At 33.2% G+C, this 23,460-nt stretch overlaps 2 protein-coding genes across 2 annotated transcripts; one reads left to right on the forward strand and one right to left on the reverse strand.

Moving 5' to 3' along the window:
• Positions 1–499: 499 nt before the first annotated feature.
• LOC131053078 (uncharacterized) lies at positions 500–5,692 on the reverse strand. Its single transcript, XM_057987679.2, has 3 exons — positions 5,394–5,692; positions 4,799–4,847; positions 500–4,667 (listed from the first exon to the last, which is right to left on the reverse strand). The coding sequence occupies exons 2-3, from the start codon at positions 4,841–4,843 to the stop codon at positions 621–623; spliced, it is 4,092 nt and encodes a 1,363-aa protein (XP_057843662.2). The 5' UTR covers positions 4,844–4,847; positions 5,394–5,692; the 3' UTR covers positions 500–620.
• A 5,893-nt stretch (positions 5,693–11,585) lies between these two features.
• LOC131053080 (uncharacterized) lies at positions 11,586–21,620 on the forward strand. Its single transcript, XM_059211436.1, has 3 exons — positions 11,586–11,706; positions 12,016–12,089; positions 20,838–21,620. Exons 1-3 carry the CDS (start codon positions 11,586–11,588, stop codon positions 21,618–21,620), a joined length of 978 nt encoding a protein of 325 aa, XP_059067419.1.
• Positions 21,621–23,460: the final 1,840 nt, after the last annotated feature.

The following is a 23,460-nucleotide window of genomic DNA, read 5'->3' on the forward strand; positions in this document are numbered from 1 at the left end:
TTCACAGCATCACACCATGCCCATTTTATTCATTAAATGATTATAATTTATGTTGTACATACGTTTTTTTTAAAACCAGAAGTGAACTTCAATTTATAAAAAGACTATATGAAAAATACTTTGAACACAAAGCAACTTCTGCACCATTATAGAATGAAATTATGATGTAGCATATAATACTGCATCACATTCAAATCAATACATGTAAACAAGTTCAATCTGGTTGTAAACTTTATGTTCAAATTCAAAATAATAAGACTCTGAAAAATACTTTGGTACAGAGACCATCTTAGGCAACATTACAGAAAATAAGTATTGTCCAGTTAATATCAAAGCATCAAATTCAAATCCATACATGTGGGCATTCTAAGAGTGCTTGTAAAACCATATGTTTAAACCGATATGTTGGTTGACTACATGTGTATAAACCATTATGACTATGATTAACACTGAACTATCTCTCCAACATAAATATTTATGTACATATTACTAGCTGACAGAAAATAAAAATCAACTATGTGATATTATAGCTTTATTTTCTTATTCATCAAGAGTATTCAACAAGAGCTAGAGAAGTAAAACGATTACATTTTCACAAAGTTGGTACAATAAGTGGTTGTTTATACTATTCCTCCACACCACCCATAAGGACATCCACTAAACAATGCATTAGGGGGGAGAATGATATGTTTTGTGTCAGCTGATAAACATTTGCTTTCTCTGGACCGGCTATCTAGAAGAATGTGAGACATCAAATTTGCAGGGAAGGCTTTGTGGCTTCCAAAGGAATCCCTCCTTGCATCTTCTCTTTGCTTTACAATTTCTTTAAACTTCACTTGATCTTCCCATAGAGCCCTACGTTTTTGTATTACTCTTGCATTGCTTTCTTCCGTCTCCTGCAAACTTCTTCTCAACTCCTCCAGCTCAATCTTGAGTTTACTGTTTTCTGCATTCATTTCTGCAACTATTCCAGCTTGTGTTTGAAGCAATGACTTATGATCGAGTATCTCATTTTGTAACACTTGGTTTTGTTGATTAAGTCGAAGGGCTTCTTGTTTCACTGACCTAGTCTCTGTAACCACATCTTCCACCAATTCTCCAATGCTTCCTGCTGGAGTTCTAAGCAACTGCCTCTTCTCTTCTGTTGAATCAAGTGTGTCATCATAACTGAAAACTTTTCGTTTTCCTTCATCAGCCCACATAGCCAACTTATTTTGAAGCTCATGCATTTCTTGTTTCAATGAACTATTCTCTCTTTCTACTGAATCGTGTTTTTTATCATAATTCTCCACTTTCTGCTTCATAAATCCATTTTCTGTAATCAGTTCTTCGAGTTTCTGGCTCAATTCTTTCTTTTCATTACAGATCAATTGCACCTTTGTTTGCAAACATTCCGCTTTCTTTGCATTGCTCTCTGACAGAGATGTTAATCCCAACCTTTCATTTTCCACAGAGCTTAGCGTTTCATCATAATCTCTCAATTGTGCCTTCAAAAATGCGCATTCACTGTATAACTCTACATATTTCTGGCTCAAAATTCTTCCTTTATTAGTCTTCAAGTCAAGCTCATTTTGCAGCCCTGCAACTGTACTTGAAAAATCTGCCGTGCAAGTTTCCCACAAACATAAATCTTCCTTCATCTTTGCATGCAATTTGTTATTCCTATCATTGCATTCATTCAACTTATGTTCCAGCATATATTTTTCATCTGTTAGATGGTTGCAAAGTTCATCATGTTCCTGACTCGTTATCCTTTTTTCATACAGCAGACCTGCAACTTTGCCTTCCAAATTCTCATTACAAGTATCCAACAAGTTCAATTTTGCATTTAATTCTCCAATCCTATCATCGCATTCTTTCAACTTTTTCCGCAAGCCACTCTTTTGTTCTTTCAGGGCAGTGCACTTTTTTTCATGATTCTGGCACAAAAAATTTGTTTTGTCAAGCTCCTTTTGCAACTCTTTGTTGTTACAATCAAACGCTTTCAACTTTTCTTCCAAGTGCTTTTTATCAATGTAAAATTCTTTAAGCTTCAGTCTTGTTGCATTGAGCTCATTTTGTAGCCCTGCAACTGTGTGTTCCCACTCTGCCTTAGATGAATCCCACAAGCCCCTATCTTGAGTCATTTTTCCCTTCAATTCCTTAGTTTCATTATCGAACTCTTTCAACTTTTCTTCTAAATGTTTCTTTTCATCTGTTAGTTGAATGCAGAATTCTTCATGCTTCAGTCTTGTTTCATTGAGCTCATTTTGCAGCTCTGCAACTGTGCCTTCTAACTCTGTCTTAGACAAATTCCACAGACAACAATCTTCAGTAAGCTTCTCCTTCAATTCTTCAGTCTCATCATATGAGTGTTTTAACTTATTTGCCAGCTCAATATTTTCTTGTCTTAATTCTGTGCTCAAATTTTCATGTTTACGCCATAAATTTCTTGTTTTATCAAGCTCATCTTGCAGCTCTGCAACTCTTCCTTTCAACTCTACCTTACAAGCATCAAACAAAACTCCATCTTCAATAATTTTATTTTGTAATTTCTTATTAATACCATTAAACTCTTTCACTTTGTTTTCCAAATCTTTTTTTTCCTGTCCTAGCTTTATGCACAGTTCTTCATATCCTTGGCTTAGTACTCTTGTTGCATTAAGCTCATTTTGTAGCCCTAAAACCATGTCTTCCAACGTTGTCTTACAAGAATCCCACAGCTGCTTATCTTGAGTCATCTTTGCATTCAATTTATTGGTACCATCAATCTCATTTTGCAGCTCTGCAATTTTCCCTTCTAAATTCACCCTACTAGAATCCCACAATCTCTGATCCTCGACCATCTTTGCTTTTAATTTCTTAGACCCTTCATTGCATTTTCTCAGCTCATTTTTATCATTTCTGTTTTTGGCGCACAATTCCTCATGTCTCTGCTTCAACACTTTTCTTTCATTAACTGCAGAATCAAGCGTATCTTGTAGCTTTGCAATTTCTACTTGCATATCTGCCTTATAAGCATCCCATAAGGATCTATCTTGATTCATCTTTCCTTTTAATTCCTCAATCATATCATTGCATTGCTTCACCTTATTTTCAAACTCATTTTTTTCTTGTCTTGCTTCCTTAACCTCATTCTCTAGCTTTGCAACTTTGTCTTCGAATTGTCCCTTACAAATCTCCCACAAGCACCCATCTTCAGTCATTTTTTCCTTCAATTTTTTAGTCTCATTAATTGATTCTTTAGTTTCATTGAGCTCATTTTGCAGCCCTGCAATTGTGCCTTCCAACTCAACAATTGCGCCTTCTAACTCTGCCTTACACAAATTCCACAAGCAACCATCTTCAGTAAGTTTTGCCTTCAATTCTTTAGACTCATCATTGGACTCTTTTAACTTTTTCCCCAGCTCAATATTTTCTTGTCTCAATTCTGTGCTCAAATTTTCATTTTTCTGGCATAAATTTCTTGTTTCATTAAGCTCATTTTGCAACTCTGCAACTCGATCATTAAACTCTTCCAACTTGTTTTCCAAATCATTTTTTTCTTGTCTTAGCTTTGTGCACAGTTCTTCATGTCCTTGGCTCAATATTTTTTTTTCATTAAGCTCATTTTGCAGCCCTGCAACCCTGCCTTCCAACTTCGTCTTACAAGAATCCCACAGCTTCTTATCTTGAGTCATCTTTGCATTCAATTTCTTAGAACCATCTTTTATTTTTTCCAGATCTTTTCCCATTTTAATTTTTTCCTGCATTAACTCTGTGCACAATTCTTCACGTTTCTTGCTCAACTTTCTAACTTCATCAATCTCAATTTGTTGCTCTGTAATTTTTCCTTCTAAATTCACCCTTCTAAAATCCCACAATTTCTGATATTCGACCATTTTTGCCTCCAATTTCTTAGCCCCTTCATTGCATTTTATCAACTCATTTTTATCATTTCTGTGTTTGGCACACAATTCCTCATGTGTCTGGTTCAACAAATTTTTTTCATTAACTACAGAATCAAGCACAGTTTGTAGCTTTGCAATTTCTGTTTGCGTATCTGCCTTAGAAGCATCCCATAAGCATCTGTCTTCATTCATCTTTCCTTGTAGTTCATTAATCATATCATTGCATTCCTTCACCTTATTTTCCAACTTAATTTTTTCCTGTCCTAATTGAGAGCATAAATTTTCACGACTCTCAAACAACATTCTTGTTTGGTTGAGCTCATTTTTCACTGATTGTAATTCCTGAATCTCATCTTTGCATTCTTTTACCTTATTTTCCAACTCATCTCTCTCTTGTGCCAACTGAGTACATAATTTTTCATTACTCTCACTCAATATTCTCGTTTGATCAAGCTCATTTTTCAGAGATTGTAATTCTTTAATCTTGTCATAGCATTCTTTCAAATTACTTTCCAACTCAAAATTTTCTCTAACAAATTGAGTACATGATTTCTCATGGTTTTCACTCAATGCTCTTGTTTGAGTAAGCTCATTCTTTAGCTCTTCAATTGTGTTTTTCATGGCTTTCTCACAAGAATCCCACTGACTTTTGTTCATTTGCAACGTATATTTCAACTCGTCTATTTGTTTTCTTTCATTGGTGATTGTAACAAGTAAACTTTGATTCAGGCTCTTCAAATTTTTCACCTCATCACCTCTATCATCACTTCCATTTACTTTTGTTGGTGCTTGTCGACCCTGCAAATATATCATACCATTATGAACTTATTATTACTTTCCATGCTACCCTATACATTTCTTTCATTACTTAAGATAATTTCCATGCTACCCTATACATCTCTTTCATATGACAAGGGTTCAGCTTTTACCTGCTTGGTACTTCCTCTTCCTTTATTCCCCTTTCCTCTTGTCATATTGCTATAACCCGTCACAAAAGAAACAACTATATGTTAAGAAATTGTTTACATTGTCACAAAAGAACCAACTATATGACAAGGAATTGTTTAGATATTACAAATGAGTTCCTGAAAAATGGCTTAGGTAAAATCTAGTCTGCAAGAAAAGACAGCAGAACTAAAGGAGTGTTTATTTATAATTCATGTGATAAACAAGCAAGACATCAATTTGATCAGATCCCCCCTATCACAAGATTATTGCATTCCCATTTACCTTATATTGTTTTCAGATCTAAAAACCTACGTCTTTTAAACATCTGAAAAGCATTCTAGAATAGGCATGCCATTTCCATCAGGAGAACCCTAACCCCAATAAATATCAATATTTACTGTGATCCATGAAGATGAGATTTGATCATCTCTATAGTCATGACAGATTAAGAATTATATTCAGAAAACGCATATTCTGTTTTTGACATATGTTTACCCAGAAGCAATTTTATTTTGTAATCTAAAAGTATTGCAACACCGAAAAATTTATAATGCAGAAGGAATTCAAAAGACATACCTAAATTTAATACTGGAGAACTGCTGCTGTGAACCAAATTTGCACTAATTTTAAGTCTGCGAGTTAAAATCCTTTACCAACAATGTTATTATAATACTGGAGAACTGCTGCAATGAACCAACTTTCTTTACAGAATATAGATCTTCAAAGGATGGCACTCTATTATAAGTCTGCAAGTTATAATCCTTTCCAAAGAATGTTAAACAGATGAATGTTTATTTAACAGGTCGACATAAAATTGTGTATTTTACAGAGATTGAGGTTATATAATTGGCAACTGCAGGTTTTGGGAGGAGGGTTGCGTCGTTTCGGCTAAAAAATTTCTTCTATTTAAGCGTCTGTAAAATTTACATCCTTAACGAATGGTTTGAATTTGGAAACATTTCTGATTTTAATTGATTTTTGGTACTAAGTGTTTTAAATAATTTTTAAAAATATTTTTAATTTAGGAAAATTTCCACATTATGGTATTTAATAATTGAAAAAAATTCAAAACAAAATATTAAAAAAATAAAAAATAAAAAATTTTGAAAATAAAAAACAAAAAAACAAAAACTAGCTTTTGATTTGGAAAAATTAAAAATTAAAAATAATGTTTTTTAATCTTTCAACTTCTTTTTTTAAATACTTTATTTTTATTAAATTATTAATGATAATGTTCTATTCATTAAAAAAAATCAAAAAACATATTTTTAATATAAAATATTATTGAAATTTGTTGAGATTATTTTTATAATTATATATAATGTTTTTCTTAATTATTGGCCTAAAGCATTCTTACTTGAAATGGACCTACAATTTCAAGTTAATTATTCCAAATGCAAACAATAGAATTAGGTTTATATTTACACTAATTAAAAATATGATAATAAAAATTTAAAAACATATATTTTAATATCTTTAATTCGAAAAAGAGTGGATAAAAAATATATCTTTTATTATTGTTTTCTTTAAATAAGAGTATCTTTTAATTTTATTTTGTTTTTTTAAGTTTCAAAAGAATTTAAAAAATATTTGCTTTATTCTAATTTTTCTTTGTTTTTATAAAATTTATTTTAATTATTTATATCTTTTAATTAAATTATAAATAATAATAATTTATTAAAAAGTATTTTAAAAGAATAGTTTTATTATTGTAGAATAAAAAATATTTTTTTTTTAAATAAGAATATCTTTTAATATTATCTTGTTTTTAAAGCTTTAAAAAGGAATCTCTCTCTCTCTCTCTCTCTCTCTCTCTCTCTCTCTCTCTCTCTCTCTCTCTCTCTCTCTCTCTCTCTCTATTTCTCTCACCCTCTCCCCATCTCATTTTTCTATCTCCATTTCTCTCTATTTGTTTATCTCTTTATCTCTCTCCCTCTCCTCCTCTCTATATGTCCTTAAATCTCTATTTGTATATCACTATATCTCACCATCTATATATAACTCTATCTCACCATCGATATATCTCTCTATCTCTCCCTCTTATAAAGCTTTCTATCTCTTCTTGTCTATCTATCCCTCTTTGTCCATCTATATGTATATATCTATCTTTCCACTCTCTCCATATCTCTATCTATTTTTTTTCTCTTCCTCTCTTGCTTTATCTTCATCTTTACCTCTATCTTCCCCTCCCTACCCCTCTATCTCTAGACATGTTTTTCTCTATCCATCCATCTCTCTCCCTCACTCTCTTCCTCTCCCTCTTTTTAGAACTCTACATCTACATTTATATCTCTTTCTCTATCTTTATCTAACTCTTCATACTTCTTCTTTCATCTATCCCTCTATCTCTATCTTTCCATCTCTCTATATATCACTTCTTACTCTATCTTTACTTTTCTATCTCTCTCTCTCTCTCCCACTATTTATTTTTCTCTTCCATCTTCGTATATTTTTCTCTACTCTCTCTCTCTCTCACAATCTCTCCATATCTCTCTCCTTCTCTTTCTCCATCTCCAGCTTCATCTATATCTCTATCTTCTTCTCTATCTCTCTCTTTCCCATCTTTCTCGCTCTTGCCCCATCCATCTCTCCTTCTTTCTATCCATATCTCTACCTTTATGTCCCTCTCACCCTTCTGCAAACATAACATGATCAAATTGGTGATGGAACTTGATTATCTTCCTAATTTAAAACTTTTATTTTAGCTATGAAATTATATCCTTGTAAGTGGGTGCATAGTTGATTTGAAGCTATCAATTATCCATTGAGACCTATCCTTTCATAGGAGTAATAATTTAGTTTTTAATTGGTTGCATGTGTTTTTATTTTGACAACCACTCTAATTAAATCTTTCCAACCATAGTTTTCATCAATATCAAAGTGGAGGGATATGTAATGGTGAAAATTGTATACCATGCCCTTTTTCCATATGTCTTGGACTCAGTTTAGAGTGAATATTATTTAACAAGTGTAGAGTGGTACATGTTTTGTGAAGAGCTAACACATAATCTAAACTTTATTCATTTCTATATACACATTTCTAATTAGTTATGATACTTAGTTTTACCTTTTTCTTACCACAAATTAATTATGTAGTTGCAAAAGTGATCTTTGATAACTTCTACACTTGTTGAAATGAACTATTTAATTTTTAAATTGTATTTAAATTTGTAAGTAATTTTACCTAGATCTTATGACCATGTTTTACCACTAGTGTGTTAGGAAAATAGTGTCTCGGCCCTACAATAATAATAAGTTAAATTGTTGATAAATGAGAGTGGGGGGTTTCATGGGGGATACCCCCTTGTGGGGTCCAAGAGACACATACCTCGGTAAGAGTTCAAGGGTAGCGCACCTAAAAGCCACATTTTCTATATAAGTTATCATTGTAAATCTTGACCATTTATCATTAGGTAATAGATCTAATGGTGGATTTTTTGTGTGCTTTGATTGTCATAGAAGGCAACCCTATTTTATGAGGGTATTGTATTATAGTTGTGTATTGTGATGTATTTTGAGAGTCTAGTAGTTGTTGAGTTTCCTCTAGATCTATGTTGGTGATACCCTTATGAGAAGTTTGTTCTACAAGTATATTGTAATATGTTATTGATTTATGAATAATATATTGGGCAGCTTTTGGACTGTAGGGTTTTTCTCCCAAAGGGGTTTTCCCCTCTTAAATCATTGTCTTGTGGTATGCCATGTTTTCTATATAATTTATATCTTTAAGTCATAGATCTAATGGTGGATATTTTGTGTGTTATGATTGTCATTGAAGGCAACCCTATTTTATGAGGGTATTATATTATGGTTGTATATTGTGATGTATTTTGAGAGTCTGGTAGTTTTTGAGTTGCCTCTAGATCTATGTTGGTGATACTCCTATGAGAAGCTTTCTCTACAAATATATCGTAATGTGTTGTTGATTTCTAAATAATATATTGGACAGTTTTTAGATTGTGGGATTTTTCTCTCGAAAGGGATTTCCCCACCTAAGTCACTATGTTGTGGTATACATGCTATTTATGTCTATTTTTGTTAATTTTATGTAATAAAGATCTAAGAAAATTGCATTGCCCTCCTCTCAAGGTTAGTATAGGAAGTTTTTCCACTACATTAACTTCCCTCCATATTGTTGTATTTAAAAGGAGCAACTCTAATTAATTTTATCTCATTCTAGTTTCTAACATCTTCAAAGAGCATACTAGAGCTATCATTGACTATCTACACATATTATCAAAACATATTATAATAGCTTCAAAATTCTACAAATATCTAGGTCATATTATATGTTTGAGTGTATTCCTCAATCATTTGTTAAGTCATTGAATTAGCGTCTTACATGGTTTGACAAGAGGTACTAATTATCCCTTTCATATGCAAACCAAAAACTAAAAGAACTAGCTTTTCAAGTAGGAACATTAGGGTGTGTGCACCACGGTGGTGTGCAAAAAAGTGGACACGCCCCCAAAATAAGTTGGAAAAACATAAAACATGCACAGGTTATTTCAAATTTTAAAAAACTTGTAAGCATTTAGGCTCATTTTACCAAGCCTAAACAAAGAAAAATTGTGCACGTGATTTTGCTTATACTAAACATGTATGCAGTTTAGTTTTCGAAATCCCGTACGCATTTTATTGTCAATTAAAAAATTTTGATTGCAGGTGACTAGGTCATTTTCACTCACGATAGTAAGAAAAGCACTTTGAGGGTTTTAAACAGCAAAATACATGAACTGGATTCTCAAAATCAAACACACCAACAATGGAAATGTTAGGCCCAATATGGAAAGCTAATGTACTGAGAGGGGAGGGGTGAATCAATACTTCAAATCTTTTATTCAACACTATCTAATTGCTATACATAAACTGAAAAGTGCAGTAACATAACATAAAGCTAAAACAAATAAATAACAATCATACATGATTCACTCCATAACACATATATTTTGGTTACGTAGAAACTCTTGGTTAGAGAGAAAAACTGTGGTGGGGATGGCACCCACAACTTCACTACTGCAATAATAAAGGGTGCTCGATTAGAGCTACATGTTTAGCTATTTCTGATAGCTTACCATGTTAGGAGTATCAAGATCTGTTAGATCTACCTTGCTAAAGGATTTTACAACACTTAATCTAAATGTTGCACCTGGTTAGAGGCTTTACAATTTATAGACTTGATTAGAGTCTTTTACCCTGTTAAAGGTTTCTCTATAACTCAAAATATTACAATAAAATCATTACAAATATCTGCAACTTTACATCTGAAATGTTATAGCAGATTCTATGTGCTCAGATAAGATTACCTTGCTTATAGAATACCTCGGTAACCCATATAGTAACTCGGTAAACCCTTCTGTTTACTCTAGTGTTCTTTGACTGTACTCTGAAAACCTTCTCGGTGACCTTTGTGTCTCTGTAACAGTCTTCATACACTCATGCACTCACTTCTTTTTAATTCTTAACTCATGTTGTATAAATAGATCTGTTATGATGGTGATCCATTCATTGCTTCGATCTTACAAACATGTTTTATCGAATGAGTAACCATTTAAAATATTTCATTGGTTAGATGACCTCATAATCATACACAATCCTTAAGTGCAATTTCCAATGTGATAACGGTTAGATGTTTCTCGATTTTGTAACACGTTTCCATATGTATGTCCAAGTTCAATGAATCTGGTAACACGTTTCACTCCATGTGTCATCTTTGCTGCTCGGTAAACATGAAAAGATACTTGGTAGACAGCTCGGTGCTTACTGGGCTCTGTGACTACTTTCTTCTATTACCGATTGCGTTGTGCATACTGACTGAATATTTCGGTAGAGTTAACTGATTAGAGTATATAGAATAACTTTGAACATAAGACTAATGGCAATCTTAGTAAGTAGTAACAGGAAAGAGGTATGAGATCAAATTTTTTCATCTATTTTATGCATTTGATAAATTATATTCGCAATTACAATGTAAATTCATTGTTTTTTATTTTTTTTAATTATTTGCTATGAATGCATGTCAGATTCTAAAAAAATATAGCCCCTCAGCAAGACACACCTCCTGAAAACTTAGGGAAAAACCTAGAAGAGAACCCACTACCAAACCCTCAAGATACATACCCTCCAGCTCCTCCAATAGACCATTCACAAGCTACATAGGAGGATTTGATAAACTAGTTAACACAAAATATTGCCAAAATAACTAGACTGGTGAATAGACTGAAGCCATCTGAGCATAAGAATCATGCATCCATTGCCACAGCCCTAGAATCATTAGCTAGTAGTGCCAATGAAGTTTCTAATCAAATTACAAAATGGGGAATCTATAGGGATCAATGTCGTGGTTTTTATGCTAGTGGGTTGTCATATAATGAAGTGAAAAAAAAACATAAGTAAATCACAAATATGTGCTCTTTTTATTGATCCCAAAATGGGTGAAACCTTACCTCTTAATTCAAAGAGGTTTCCTATACACTAGTTAGCCATTTGCCGATGAAATATGTTTTTTTGGATAGGTGGTGGATTCTCTTTGACCAACCACATTGTAATAAGTTTGAGGTTCCATTAAATTTTTTGAGGAAACTATATTCTGAGTTTATCCTCAATGAGTGGCTGAACTATTTTGATATGAGAGAGTTCCAGGGTAGAGGTGGAGGCTCTGCCCAAGATAGACCTAGAGCCCAGAGGGTACTAAACCCCCAAAGTCGCATCCCCCTAGCACCAAAACTTGTGGTCCATGTCACAATCCCAGTAGCCGTAAAAGAGTCAATGGAGCTACATACTCTTCAGGTGGTCACTGCATTGACTGATGTCATCATTGGGCATGGCACACAGTTATCACACCCTCTTGGCCTAGACGAAGATGCAGTAGTTGAGCCATCTGGCCTTGGTGAGCTCATTTAGCATGTGTGTCCCAGTTGTTCAGGTATATTCTCTGGGATGGATGTTGAGGCCAATGTAGATGGTTCCATGTCCCATCTGTGTACAATTTGTGGGAATAGCTGTCAGACTACCACTGTAGAGGATGTAGCGATGGCTAATGATTTGGTGGATATGGTGTTTGGTGGTCACATGCAGACACAGGTGTGTTGATTTGAATTGGTGACATTTTATTTATCAATCACTTAAAACTTGTAAATGTAAATGAATTTTTATTCATATATCAATTTAAATTGATACAAACAATATGCATTTCAAGATGTAGCAGTGGGTCTTAATACACCATCTGATATTCCTCCCATAGTTGTTGTAGCTACAGCTTCAATGCCTGAGGTATAAATTTTGTAACATGTTAAAATAGAATAGTACCTTGAATTCAAAAAAATTATAATATATACTAAATCTCTTAAATGTATATTAATTTTATGTTTTACAGGCGTTTTGCACACCTTTTTTTATGTATTCTTTTAATTGCAAATGCAAGTCAATTAAATTTAGATTTGTTAAATAATATTTAATATTATCTACTGATATATCTTGTGCTAATTTTGTTTCTTTTAGGGTACCACATGTGTCTAGGATATTTCGTCGATGAAATAAATCCTCGAGGATGCCTAAACATCAAAAGGTAATTGAACACATTTTTAATTGACACAATTATTTGAAAAGGTTGAAATTGTCTTAATTGGAACTTGTAGATTGATTAGTCTTTTTGTCTCTTTTATATACAATGACAATTGGGATTTGTAGAATTGATGAATGCACTTGATACACTAGAGGATCAAGAGAGGGAAGAGGTATGTATCTCTACGTTGTTTTCTTGATTTGATGATTATATGCGCATGCACATGTGAACTTTAGATAAATTACAAACTTATCATGTTTCATATGGAAATAGCCATAGTTGCTTCATCAATAGCGAGCCCTCCTAAGTCTATTGGAGAGAGAGAGGGGGGGTGGAAAAGGGAGGGATGGAGTGAGAGAGATAGAGAGGGAGGGAGGGGGGAGGGAGGGAGAGGGAGAGAGAGAGGATGGGAAAGGAAGGGAGATGGAGGGGGGGGGAGAGAGAGAGAGAGAGAGAGAGAGAGAGAGAGAGGAGAGAGAGAGAGAGAGAGAGAGAGAGAGAGAGAGAGAGAGAGAGAGAGAGAGAGAGAGAGAGAGAGAGATGGTAAGGGAGGGAGGGAGAGGGAGAGAAAGAGGATGGAAAAAGAAGGGAGATAGAGAGGGGAGGGAGAGAGAAAGAATGGGGATGGGAAAGGAAGAGAGGAGGGAGAGAGAGAGAGAGAGAGGATGGGAAAGGAAGGGAGAGAGAGGGGGAGAGAGAGAAAAAAGAGTGGGGATAGGAAAGGAAGAGAGAGAGAGAGAGAGAGAGAGAGAGAGAGAGAGAGAAAGAAAGAGAGAGAGAGAGAAAGGAGGGAGAGAGAGAGGGGAGAGAGAGAGAGAGAGGGAGGGAGGGAGAGGGAGAGAGAGAGAGAGAGAGAGACACACACACACACACACACAGCGAGAGAAAGGGAGATAGAGGGGGGAGAGAGGGAGAATGGGGGGAGGGAGGGATAGAGGGATGGATGGGGTATGGAGAAAGGGAGAGGGGGAACATACTGGTTTATTATTTTCATCCTTGAACGTCATGCTCGTTCTCAGGGGATGATCTGAACTTATTTTTCTAAGTAGTATTAGCACTACTTTATATATTATAATCATGGTTCATCTTTCCCCTCAAGACACTATAAGACCCCTTAGGACACCATATGACCCCTTAGGATATCATATGCTCCTACTTGGGGTCGTATGTTGTGCTAAGGGATATTATGGTGTCTTTAGGGGTCATGTAGGGTCCTAAGGGGTCGTATGGTGTGCTAAGGGCCTGGGTGATCTGAACTTATTTTTGTAAGCAGTATTGGCACTAATTTTTATATTATAATAATGGTTCATCTTTCTCCTCAAGACACCATATGACCCCCTAGGACACCATACGACCCTTTATGACACCATATATCCCCTTAGGACACCATACGATGCCTTAGGATATGATGTGGTCCTACTTGGGGTCATATGGTGTGCTAAGGGATAGGGAGAGGGAGAGAGAGAGAGGACAAGAAAGGAAGGGAGATAGGTGGGGGAAGGAGAAAGAGTGGGGATGGGAAAAGATGGAAGATAGAGGGGGAGGGAGAGAAAGAGTGGGGAGGGTAAGGCAGGGAGGGAGAAGGAGAGAGAGAGGATGGGAAAGGAAGGGAGATAAAGGGTAGAGGGAGAGAGAGAGGGGGGGAGAGAGAGAGAGAGAGAGAGAGTGGGGATGGGAAAGGAAGGGAGGTGGAGGGAGGAGGGAGAGAGAAATATTGGGGGGAGAGAGAGAGAGGGATAGGGTATGGAGGAAAGGAGAGAGGGGGAGCATAGTGGTTTATTATTTTCATCCTTGAACCTCATGCTCGCTCTCAGGGGATGATCTGAACTTATTTTTGTAAGTTGTATTGGCACTTCTTTTATATTGTAATAATGGTTCATCTTGCCCCTCAGGACACCATATGACCCCTTAAGACACCATACACCACCTTAGGATAGCATATGGTCGTACTTGGGGTTGTATGGTGTGCTAACATATCTTATGGTGTCATTAGGGGTCATGCGGGATCCTAAGGGGTCGTATGGTGTGCTAAGGGCCGAGGTGATCTGAACTTATTTTGTAAGCAGTATTGGCATTGATTTTTATATTGTAATAATGGTTTATCTTACTCCTTAGGACACCATATGATCCCCTAGGACACCATAGACCCTTAGGACATGACATGACCCCTTAGGACATGATATGACCCCTTAAGACAACATACAATGCCTTAGGATATCATATGGTCCTACTTAGGGTCGTATGGTGTGCTAAGGGATCATATGGTGCCGTTAGGGGTCATGTGGGGTCCTAAGGGGTCGTATGGTGTGCTAAGACCCAGGTGATCTAAACTTATATTTGTAAGTAGTATTGGCACTATTTTTTATATTGTAATAATGGTTCATCTTGTCCCTTAGGACACCATATGACCCCTTAGGACACTATGCAATGTCTTAGGATATCGTATGGTCCTACTTGGGGTCGTATGGTGTGCTAAGGGGTATTATGGTGTCGTTAGGGGTCATGTGGGGTCCTAATGGGGCCACATCATGTGTTACAACACCATATGATCCCTTAGGACACCGTACAACCCCTTAGGACATCATATGGTCCAAAAGGGTTTGTATGGTGTGGTAAAGGGTCATATGGTGTTGTTAGGGGTCATGTGGGGTCCTAGTGGTGCCACACATGTAATACAACATCATATGACCCATTAGGACACCATATGACCCATTAGGACAACATATGACCCCTTAGAACATCATATGCTCCTATGGGATCATGTGGTGTGCTAAGGGGTCACATCATGTGTTCCTAAGTTGTAAACACTATAATTTAGTTGCTGATAAAATGTTGAAATTGAAGTCACATGAGGCATCACACTTTATATAGTAAATTTTACTTTTTTTCTTCCTTTTTTTTGTGTATATTGATAACTTGAAACTTTAGTGCAAAAACATGTTTCTAACTATTTTTTATGAATATACATTTTTTAATAAATTTAAAAAGTTGTGTACTGAAATATAACTGTTTCCATTTGGCGTCACCTTTTTTCTTAATTATTTATTGAAATTAGAAAATAAATTATATCATCTTGACATAGACTTTTTTCTCTAATGTATTTATTTTGTCAAAAAAAATTAATAAATTTTAGTAATTTTCATTTACAAGATAATCAACCTTATATTTTAGTGTTGATGACCTACTTTCAATAAAAATAAAAAATAAAAAACTAATTAAAATATTAAAAGATATATATTTTGGAAAATTTAGTTGTAGATCTATAAAAGGGTATTTTTACATTTGAAAAAAAAATATTATTTATAAGAGTAGGAGTTGTTGAAACATCAAGTTTTTTGTTTTTTTTTAAATGGTAATTAGACCCCAAGTGGTTTAAAATATACATTTGGTAGACAATTTTGATTGGAAAAGTTGTGGCCTATGAGACAGCTATAATGAATCTCTACAGACCATATGATTGACTAAAATTAATTTTTAGTTATAATTACTTGAATTCACTCGTATTGATAAGTTGGCCTGAAACATGACACAGTTTTGTTCTTTTACCCCCCCATTTGGACACCATATGACCCCTTAGGACATCATATGCTCCTAAGGGGTCATGTGGTGCGCTAAGGGGTCACATGATATTGTTAGGGGTCACTTGGGATCCTATTTGGGCCATGCATGTGTTACAACACCATATGACCCCTTATGACACCATATGACCCCTTAGGATATCATACATGGTCCTAAGGGGTCATATGGTGTCATTGGGGGGTCATGTGGGGTCCTAATGGGGCTGCACATGTGCTAGAATATCATATGACCCCTTTATGACATCATATGGTCTTAAGGGGTCATATGGTGTGCTAAGGGACCTTATATGATGTCATTTGGGGTTATGTGTGGTCCTAAGGGGGGGGGGGGGAGAGAGAGAGAGAGAGAGAGAGAGAGAGAGAGAGAGAGAGAGAGAGAGAGAGAGAGAGAGAGGAATACAATGTACTAAGATATTGAGAGACAATATATATGCATTTGTTTTACATACACATACACATTTTAGATACATGTACATATTATATATATACATATTATACATGTACATATTATATACGTGCATATATGTATACATACACATACACATACACATATTATATACATACATATGCATTTCTCTATATTAGGATGTCTTTATGTTGACATAACTCGTACGGGTTTTGTTCTCTCAAAAATGTGTACGCGCTTTTATTTCTACAAACTTCGTACATGCTATTAGTTAAACAAAACCTGTACACATTTTGTGAATAGGCTTGGATGACAAGGCTAAGGTTTGGAAGTTTGATTTCCCTCCATCTCCCTCCTTTTTGACGTGTTTTGTTTTATCAAATTGGTTTCTCGACTTTGTCATCATAAGGTTTACACCTCATCAACTAGGTATTTCTAAAATTGCCACCACATTTTCACCCATCTTCTGAGCTTTCTAACCATATAATTTTTTTAAATTTGAACAACAATAACATATTAATCTTGAATTTCTTTTACCAATGTCTCCATATTACTCAAAGAAATATGTGTACCATTTTTTTAATAACTTTTGATATACTTATCCAAATTTTAAAAACTTTGTATATTATTGTAGTGCACTTGATTCTTTACACTTAAAAAAAATTGCATTTTCGATTATTTTGGTGCAAGTTATGCTTTGCGCACAAACATGTACCTGATTTTTCAGGATGTGCCCAATTCGAAAAATCATTAAAAAAATACTCAACAAAAAATTAGAAAAAAATACAAAGCTTCTAGTGTTCACTCTTAACTATCTTTCTACCAAAGGATTTGTCAAAATACTAAATTTAACTATGACTTATTTGATGCACACGTCAGAAACTGTTATGTTTTTCAAAAAAAATCAAGATCTTTTTTTCGTGCGTGAAGGATTTAACCCCCTTAATATTTGGAGACTAGATTCAGAGTACTACAATCTTTGTTCTTTGAGTATCTTATACCCCCTTTTATGCACACCATCTTGGTGCACTTACCCATCAAGGCAAGCTAAAAATGATAGCCTAATAATTAGAAGAGATTAAATCCATCAACATAGAGCAAATCTACTAGGTAGGTCAAATATGTAATATGAAATAAAATATATAATTATAAAAGTAGTGTAAAACAACATGTAGAATATCCTTATTTCAAAAAATATTGAAGCATCAATGATCTATCTTTATTTTAGTCAAATATTAATATTTAGATTAATGAAATTTACTTAATAAATTATTTATTTATTTATTAAATAATTAGTTGCATTCTCATAAGATAGCAGTTCAAAGAGATATAATTTGAAAGGCTTTATAAAATCCATATTATGATACATTTCAAATTAGGTCAATAATACTATTATCATTTTTTTTGTTTAATATTGTGCTAATACAGATGTTATTTAATTTTTTTCATTATTGTATCAAAGCATAGGTAGGGAGAAACTAGATCGAGATCAATCTTAAAAGCAATACATGGGAGTATAATAATTATTTTACGTGCATTTTTGTAGCATTTACAATGCTCCAAGGAGACATGAATTTATAGACTTACATTCTCTATAATGACATAATAATATATGAATAAAACATTTTAGATACCTAACATCTACACTTCCAACCTTCATCCCTCTCACCTTTTCTTAAATGTAATGCAAAGTTTTCTCTAAAACATCAACTATTTAGATTCAAAATGAAAGATAGAATCACTGTATTAAATCACATAAGCATCACTATGTCAAATCAACTAAGCACCCCTATGTCAAATAACATAAGCAATTCGAGTTCTCACATTAGACAATTAGTAAAAGTCAAGTCTCTAGTAGATGATGAAGATGACATAGCTATTATTTTAAAATAATGTTAATTTTAGAATTAATATAGTAGCTTCTCAAACACTAGACGGTATGATTTTAGCCCTTTTAGCAGCAAAAAAAAGGAACAAATATAGAATATTCAAAAGTTAATTCTCAACATGAGAATGCTCATACACATTAGGAAATAGTTAAAAATAAAATTGAATGTTATTACTACATAAAAAGGATCGTAGAGCTTGGACTTGTAGGACACAAGCTAATGATGTTCATAGCGAAAACACAAGAAAAATCAAATGATGTTAACTTAGCTTATGTTGAAGACTATGTTGAGGATGAGGCCCAGATGGTGTTTGTGTTGAATATTATGTTCTAAATATACTAGGTATAGATACTTATTTTAAGCCATTGTCATTAGAGGTTGAAGGATTTTCAACAACTCAAATAAGCTTCTCACTCAAATTATGCTTTGTATAAGATACACAATTTTTTCCTTTATTCAAATGATGTGACAAAATTGAGTTTATTTTTTGAAGATAGATAGGGCTCTCATGAACTCAATATGGATTGTTTCCCATATAGTTTAGGAGTCTATGGATCTAGGAAATTATACTCGTTTGAGGATCATGAGACAATTTGATGGAGAAATGGCTTGTTGTTCAATAATTTAGGGGATCTACAGTTTGGGAGATTAGATAGGTGATAATCCAAGAACTCAAGAATTCATTTTGAGAGCTACACGTCCTCAAGGATCATTAGGCAACTTGATGGAGTTATACTTAGTTTAGAATTTATTTCTTCAAAGAATAATCTTCTAAAGTATATTTGTTTATTTTTATTTCCATCAAAATGTTTAGTTGTGTGGAATATAAACCTTTGAAGAGGGGTGTTGTAATGTTAAAGTTTACATTAATAAAGTCACTTTAGTGACTTGTTTATTTTTAGTATTATATAATTAGTTACATTTTGTAACTTAACATTTCAAAAAATTGAATTTGAAAAGCTATATAAAAGTCATATTGTAATGCAATTTTAGATCACTAGTATTAATAATAGTTATTATCATTTTTTTTTGTTTAATATTGTGTAAATGTAGATATTATTTATTTTTTCATTAATATTACTAACAAATCATTTTTTAACTTTTTATAACAATCTTCCATCTATATACTTGTATTGTATTATTTAATTTTTAAAATATTTTTTCATATATATTTTAATAAATTTATCTTGTTATTATTTTCATTTAAATAGATGTTAAATATTTATATGATTTATTTATGTAAAAAGATTTTAATTCTAAGTTAAAGTAATGATATTCTCCTTTGCAAACCCAAGAAACGACATTCACTTTTACCTTTTAACTATGAAACAAGTTTGTTAGAGTGGAGGAAAAAGAAAGTACCATTCTCTTTTAATTGAAGAGGATGTTTTAATTTTTTATTTTTTATTTTTAAAATGAATTAAAATAATGTTCTAATTTTGTTAATGAAAAAGACTATATTAACTTTTGACCTTCTAATTGTGAAAATTGAAAATGTATTACTTTTCTTAATTAAAAATAAATTGCAACTAATACTTTTATAATATCAAATAATTGTATACATACATAAGTACATAATACATATAATTTAATATTCAATAACTGTATATTTAATTATATCATATTTTTTTATGAAAATATATCAGTATATATAGATGTCGGCATCACTGTATTTATGTAATCTGAGATAACGACAAATTGAATAAGCATATATCTAAACTACAAATCTTTTCCAATTAAACAGCCAGTATAAAAGAATCCAATCCAACAAATTTTACTAGTGACCACAAAAAAATATTGAAAATATAAATTACAAAAGAAAGTTTAGTTCATATTTTATTGGTGAAGGAATGCACAAGATTGGTTGGTTTTAATATGTGAGCATCTGAAGAATATCTGAGTAGAAAGAAAGCTAATAAAGATCTTGCTCCTCCTCAGGCAGAATTTTAGCAGCAGTAAAAATTCAAAATAAAGCACTATATTCAAGATTCTGCCCCTATTCAAGGAATATAATCCACTATTTTTTGGGGGGAACAAAAGTAACTTTAATTGTTTCTTTTTTTGAATTTGAAGAAAAGTTAGTTTATTATTATCCATAATTTTTATGTCTTACAATTATACATTAATTCATGATTTGTTTTGATTTTTCCTTTCTTCGTAAGGCTTATGTTTTCTCTGTCTTCTGGATAGATTAAGAATTATGAACCTTACTACATTTTTGTATATTTAGTTTTAATTGTGCTGTAATTTTAAAATTGTGGAAGAGCAAGAGTAAGACTAATCTTTTAAAATATTTTTTATTGTTTTATGAGGTTTGATAAGGATTAGTGTTTGTAAGTAAAACTCTATATCTACTATGAGTCTAGAATTTTTGGGGGGGCTTTGGAGTTGGTTTTTCTTTTCCGTGCATACTCAGAGACATAGTTTCATATTTTCTGTTTTTAGATCCTCTGGACTTTTTTGGAAATCTGGGATTTAATGCTGTAAACTTTCATTTGAATCAATATATTAATCTGAGTATGCCTTTTATGAATTAAAAAAAAAGACTAATCTTTACTCTGTTATTGCTCTTTTATTAAGCAGGTATCCAAAATAGACAATATGAATGGTCTGAGGAAGGAACTCAAATCACTCTCCCAAAATGGAGGAACTGCACCTACTGACACACAAAACAAGAAAGATGATGGAATCTCCAATTTGCAGAGGCTCAACAAGGTTCTTAGAAAGGAAAAGCAGGAACACAAAGCTACAATTGTGAAGACTCTGAGACATGTGAAGGATCTTGGGAGAAGGCTGAACCAAGAAATCCAAAAGAAAGAAGATGAATTCAGAGCAGAAGACACCATTTTACAGTTAAAACAACACTTACATATTACATCTCAAGAATTGGAAGCAGCTACAAGATCCCTGTCATTTGGAAACTGTAATGATTTGTTACAGTTCAAAGAAAATGTGGAAGATTTCAATGAAATTGAAGAGGAGATTGAAAAACAGATGCTAGAGAAAGAAGATGAGAAGAGGTATAGAAAAGGATTTTCAGAAAAAGAAGATGAGTTCATAACAATTGTCTCTGTGGAAGATAATATTTCACAGTTGAAAGAGAAAATGGTGGCTATGGAAGCTGAAAAGGATGATGAGCTAAGTTATGACAGTGCTCAACTCAAGAAGAAGGTTGTTGATTTGAGTAGAAGTTTAAAAGAGTTGCAGGGAAGACATGAAAATATGGAGGAAGAAAACAAAGTGATGAAGGCTCAATTATCTGAACTACAAGGTGTTTTGGAAGCAGAAAAATGGGGATTTGATACAGTAACTGCTCTTTATAACAAAAGTATTGTTAGTCAGATGATGGAGATGAGTGAGGTATGAAAATGGCAAGCTGATGAAGGCTGTTCATGAGTTGAATATATGTTTGGAAGAGATGCAAGAAACTCATAATGAAGTAGTGCAGGAAAATGCAGAGTTTACAAAGAAGAATGGTGAGTTGGGTGAAAAGGTATCGAAGTTGGTGAAAGAAAAGGAAGGAAAGCAAAAAGTGATAGAATCAATCCTTAGTGACCAGGCTTCTCTAAGAAAATACATTGTCTATCTTTCAAAGGCTCTTGATGAAACAACCCAGAAATACAATGAAGTTTCAGAAAAAGTTCATGAAATGCTTCAAGAGCAAGAGAATTTTGAGATATGATAATAAGTGGTATCTTAGTGATAAGAATGTTTTATGTTCCAGGGAGCTTATTCAATTTAAGGCCTACATTTTTCAGGCCTATCTGGTTCAAGGCTTGTAAAAAGAAAGTCATTTTTAATTAGTCTGCTTGTAGAATTTGGGTAGGGGACAATCAATAGATGGCCCTTGATTGATAAAATGGGTCTTGGAGGAAAAGAAAAAGGCAAATATATGTAGGCTAGTTGTGTGGGGTATATTTATGGAAGATAATTATTAAAATTTTATTTTTTTAAATTAAATTAAATTGGTATGTTATATCTAACTATATATTGTAATAGGAATATTGAATATTTTATTTTGTATGTTTTAAATTTAATAAGTGATTGAACTATTTTTCATGTTGAATAATGTGTTAAATGTTTTTAAGAGTTTTTAGGAATAATTATAGACAATGTCATGATTTTTAATAAATTAGCTTATATATTTGATTATGTAGGCAATAGTTATTTTCTTGTATCTATTTTGATTGTTTTTAATATTAATATACAATTATGTGTATTTTTTTATCTATTAAATAATGTATTAGCTATATTCTTGTTTTATTCTTTTTTTACAATCTGAATTTTTAATGACATCTTAATGCTTCGGTTTTATTTCTTTATATAGATATTCTCTAATGTAATATTTTCTTAGGTTAGAGGTCTTTTCTTTTATATTATTGTTTAGTGCACAGTTGTTTTAGTATTAGCACTGGTTACATTATCTATTTATTTTTTTGTTAATTTTTTTCTTTTGTGATTATTCAGTCAATTTTTTTTTTTCTCTTACTTCAATTATTTTCTTTTTCTGTTTTTCAACCTTGTTCTTTGTATGTCTCTCCTAGCTAGCTATGCAACACCTTCCCATCTTCTTAAACCATCTATATATAGTCTTCATAGATCTAGAACAAACTATCTTTCTATTTCTTGATGGTGATCCTAAATGTTGATGCAAAAAACTACACACAATCAAAATTAAAGCTAAGTGCCAACTTTAATTAATTTAAATTTCATAAATTTAATTTGCTTCTATTACTAGACAATCTCAACTCTTATATCTAAGACTTGATCATGTATTTGAGATTGAGAATGCCATTCGCTCTCTTCCTTGCATCGTGGCTAAAGAATTGAAGCAAGATTGTGTCATGGCTCTAAGGCTTGCTAAACCGCCTAGGCGCAACATCTCGAAAGCTGAAATACTTGCCTTTAACCATTTTATGAATAACAATGACCTTGTCATCTCTAAAGCTGACAAAGGTAATGCTACAGTTATCATGAATAGGGATGACTCTCTCTCAAAAATGCTTGACCTTCTCTCAGACACTAGTAGATATAAAGTCCTCCCCTACAACCCTTGCTCCAAAATTTTGAACAAAGTCAATCTGTTTTATCTAGCTCTTCTTTGGATGATGCTACCAAAAAACATCATTTACCCTACTCCTCGCATCTATGGGGTCCCAAAAATTCACAAAGTTGGCATTTCTTTGAGACCCATAGTTGACACCAT

Source organism: Cryptomeria japonica, chromosome 9 (assembly GCF_030272615.1).
Source record: "Cryptomeria japonica chromosome 9, Sugi_1.0, whole genome shotgun sequence".
Taxonomy (NCBI): domain Eukaryota; kingdom Viridiplantae; phylum Streptophyta; class Pinopsida; order Cupressales; family Cupressaceae; genus Cryptomeria; species Cryptomeria japonica.

Bases quoted from the DNA above. Each gene is read 5' to 3' on its own strand.
- LOC131053078 (XM_057987679.2), bottom strand. From the start codon at position 4,843: ATGACAAGAGGAAAGGGGAATAAAGGAAGAGGAAGTACCAAGCAG. The intron at 4,668-4,798 runs GTAAAAGCTGAA...ATATATTTGCAG, and splicing joins GAAGAGGAAGTACCAAGCAG to GGTCGACAAGCACCAACAAA.
- LOC131053080 (XM_059211436.1), top strand. From the start codon at position 11,586: ATGGAGCTACATACTCTTCAGGTGGTCACTGCATTGACTGATGTCATC. The intron at 11,707-12,015 runs GTGAGCTCATTT...ATGCATTTCAAG, and splicing joins AGTTGAGCCATCTGGCCTTG to ATGTAGCAGTGGGTCTTAAT. The intron at 12,090-20,837 runs GTATAAATTTTG...TTTATTAAGCAG, and splicing joins CTACAGCTTCAATGCCTGAG to GTATCCAAAATAGACAATAT.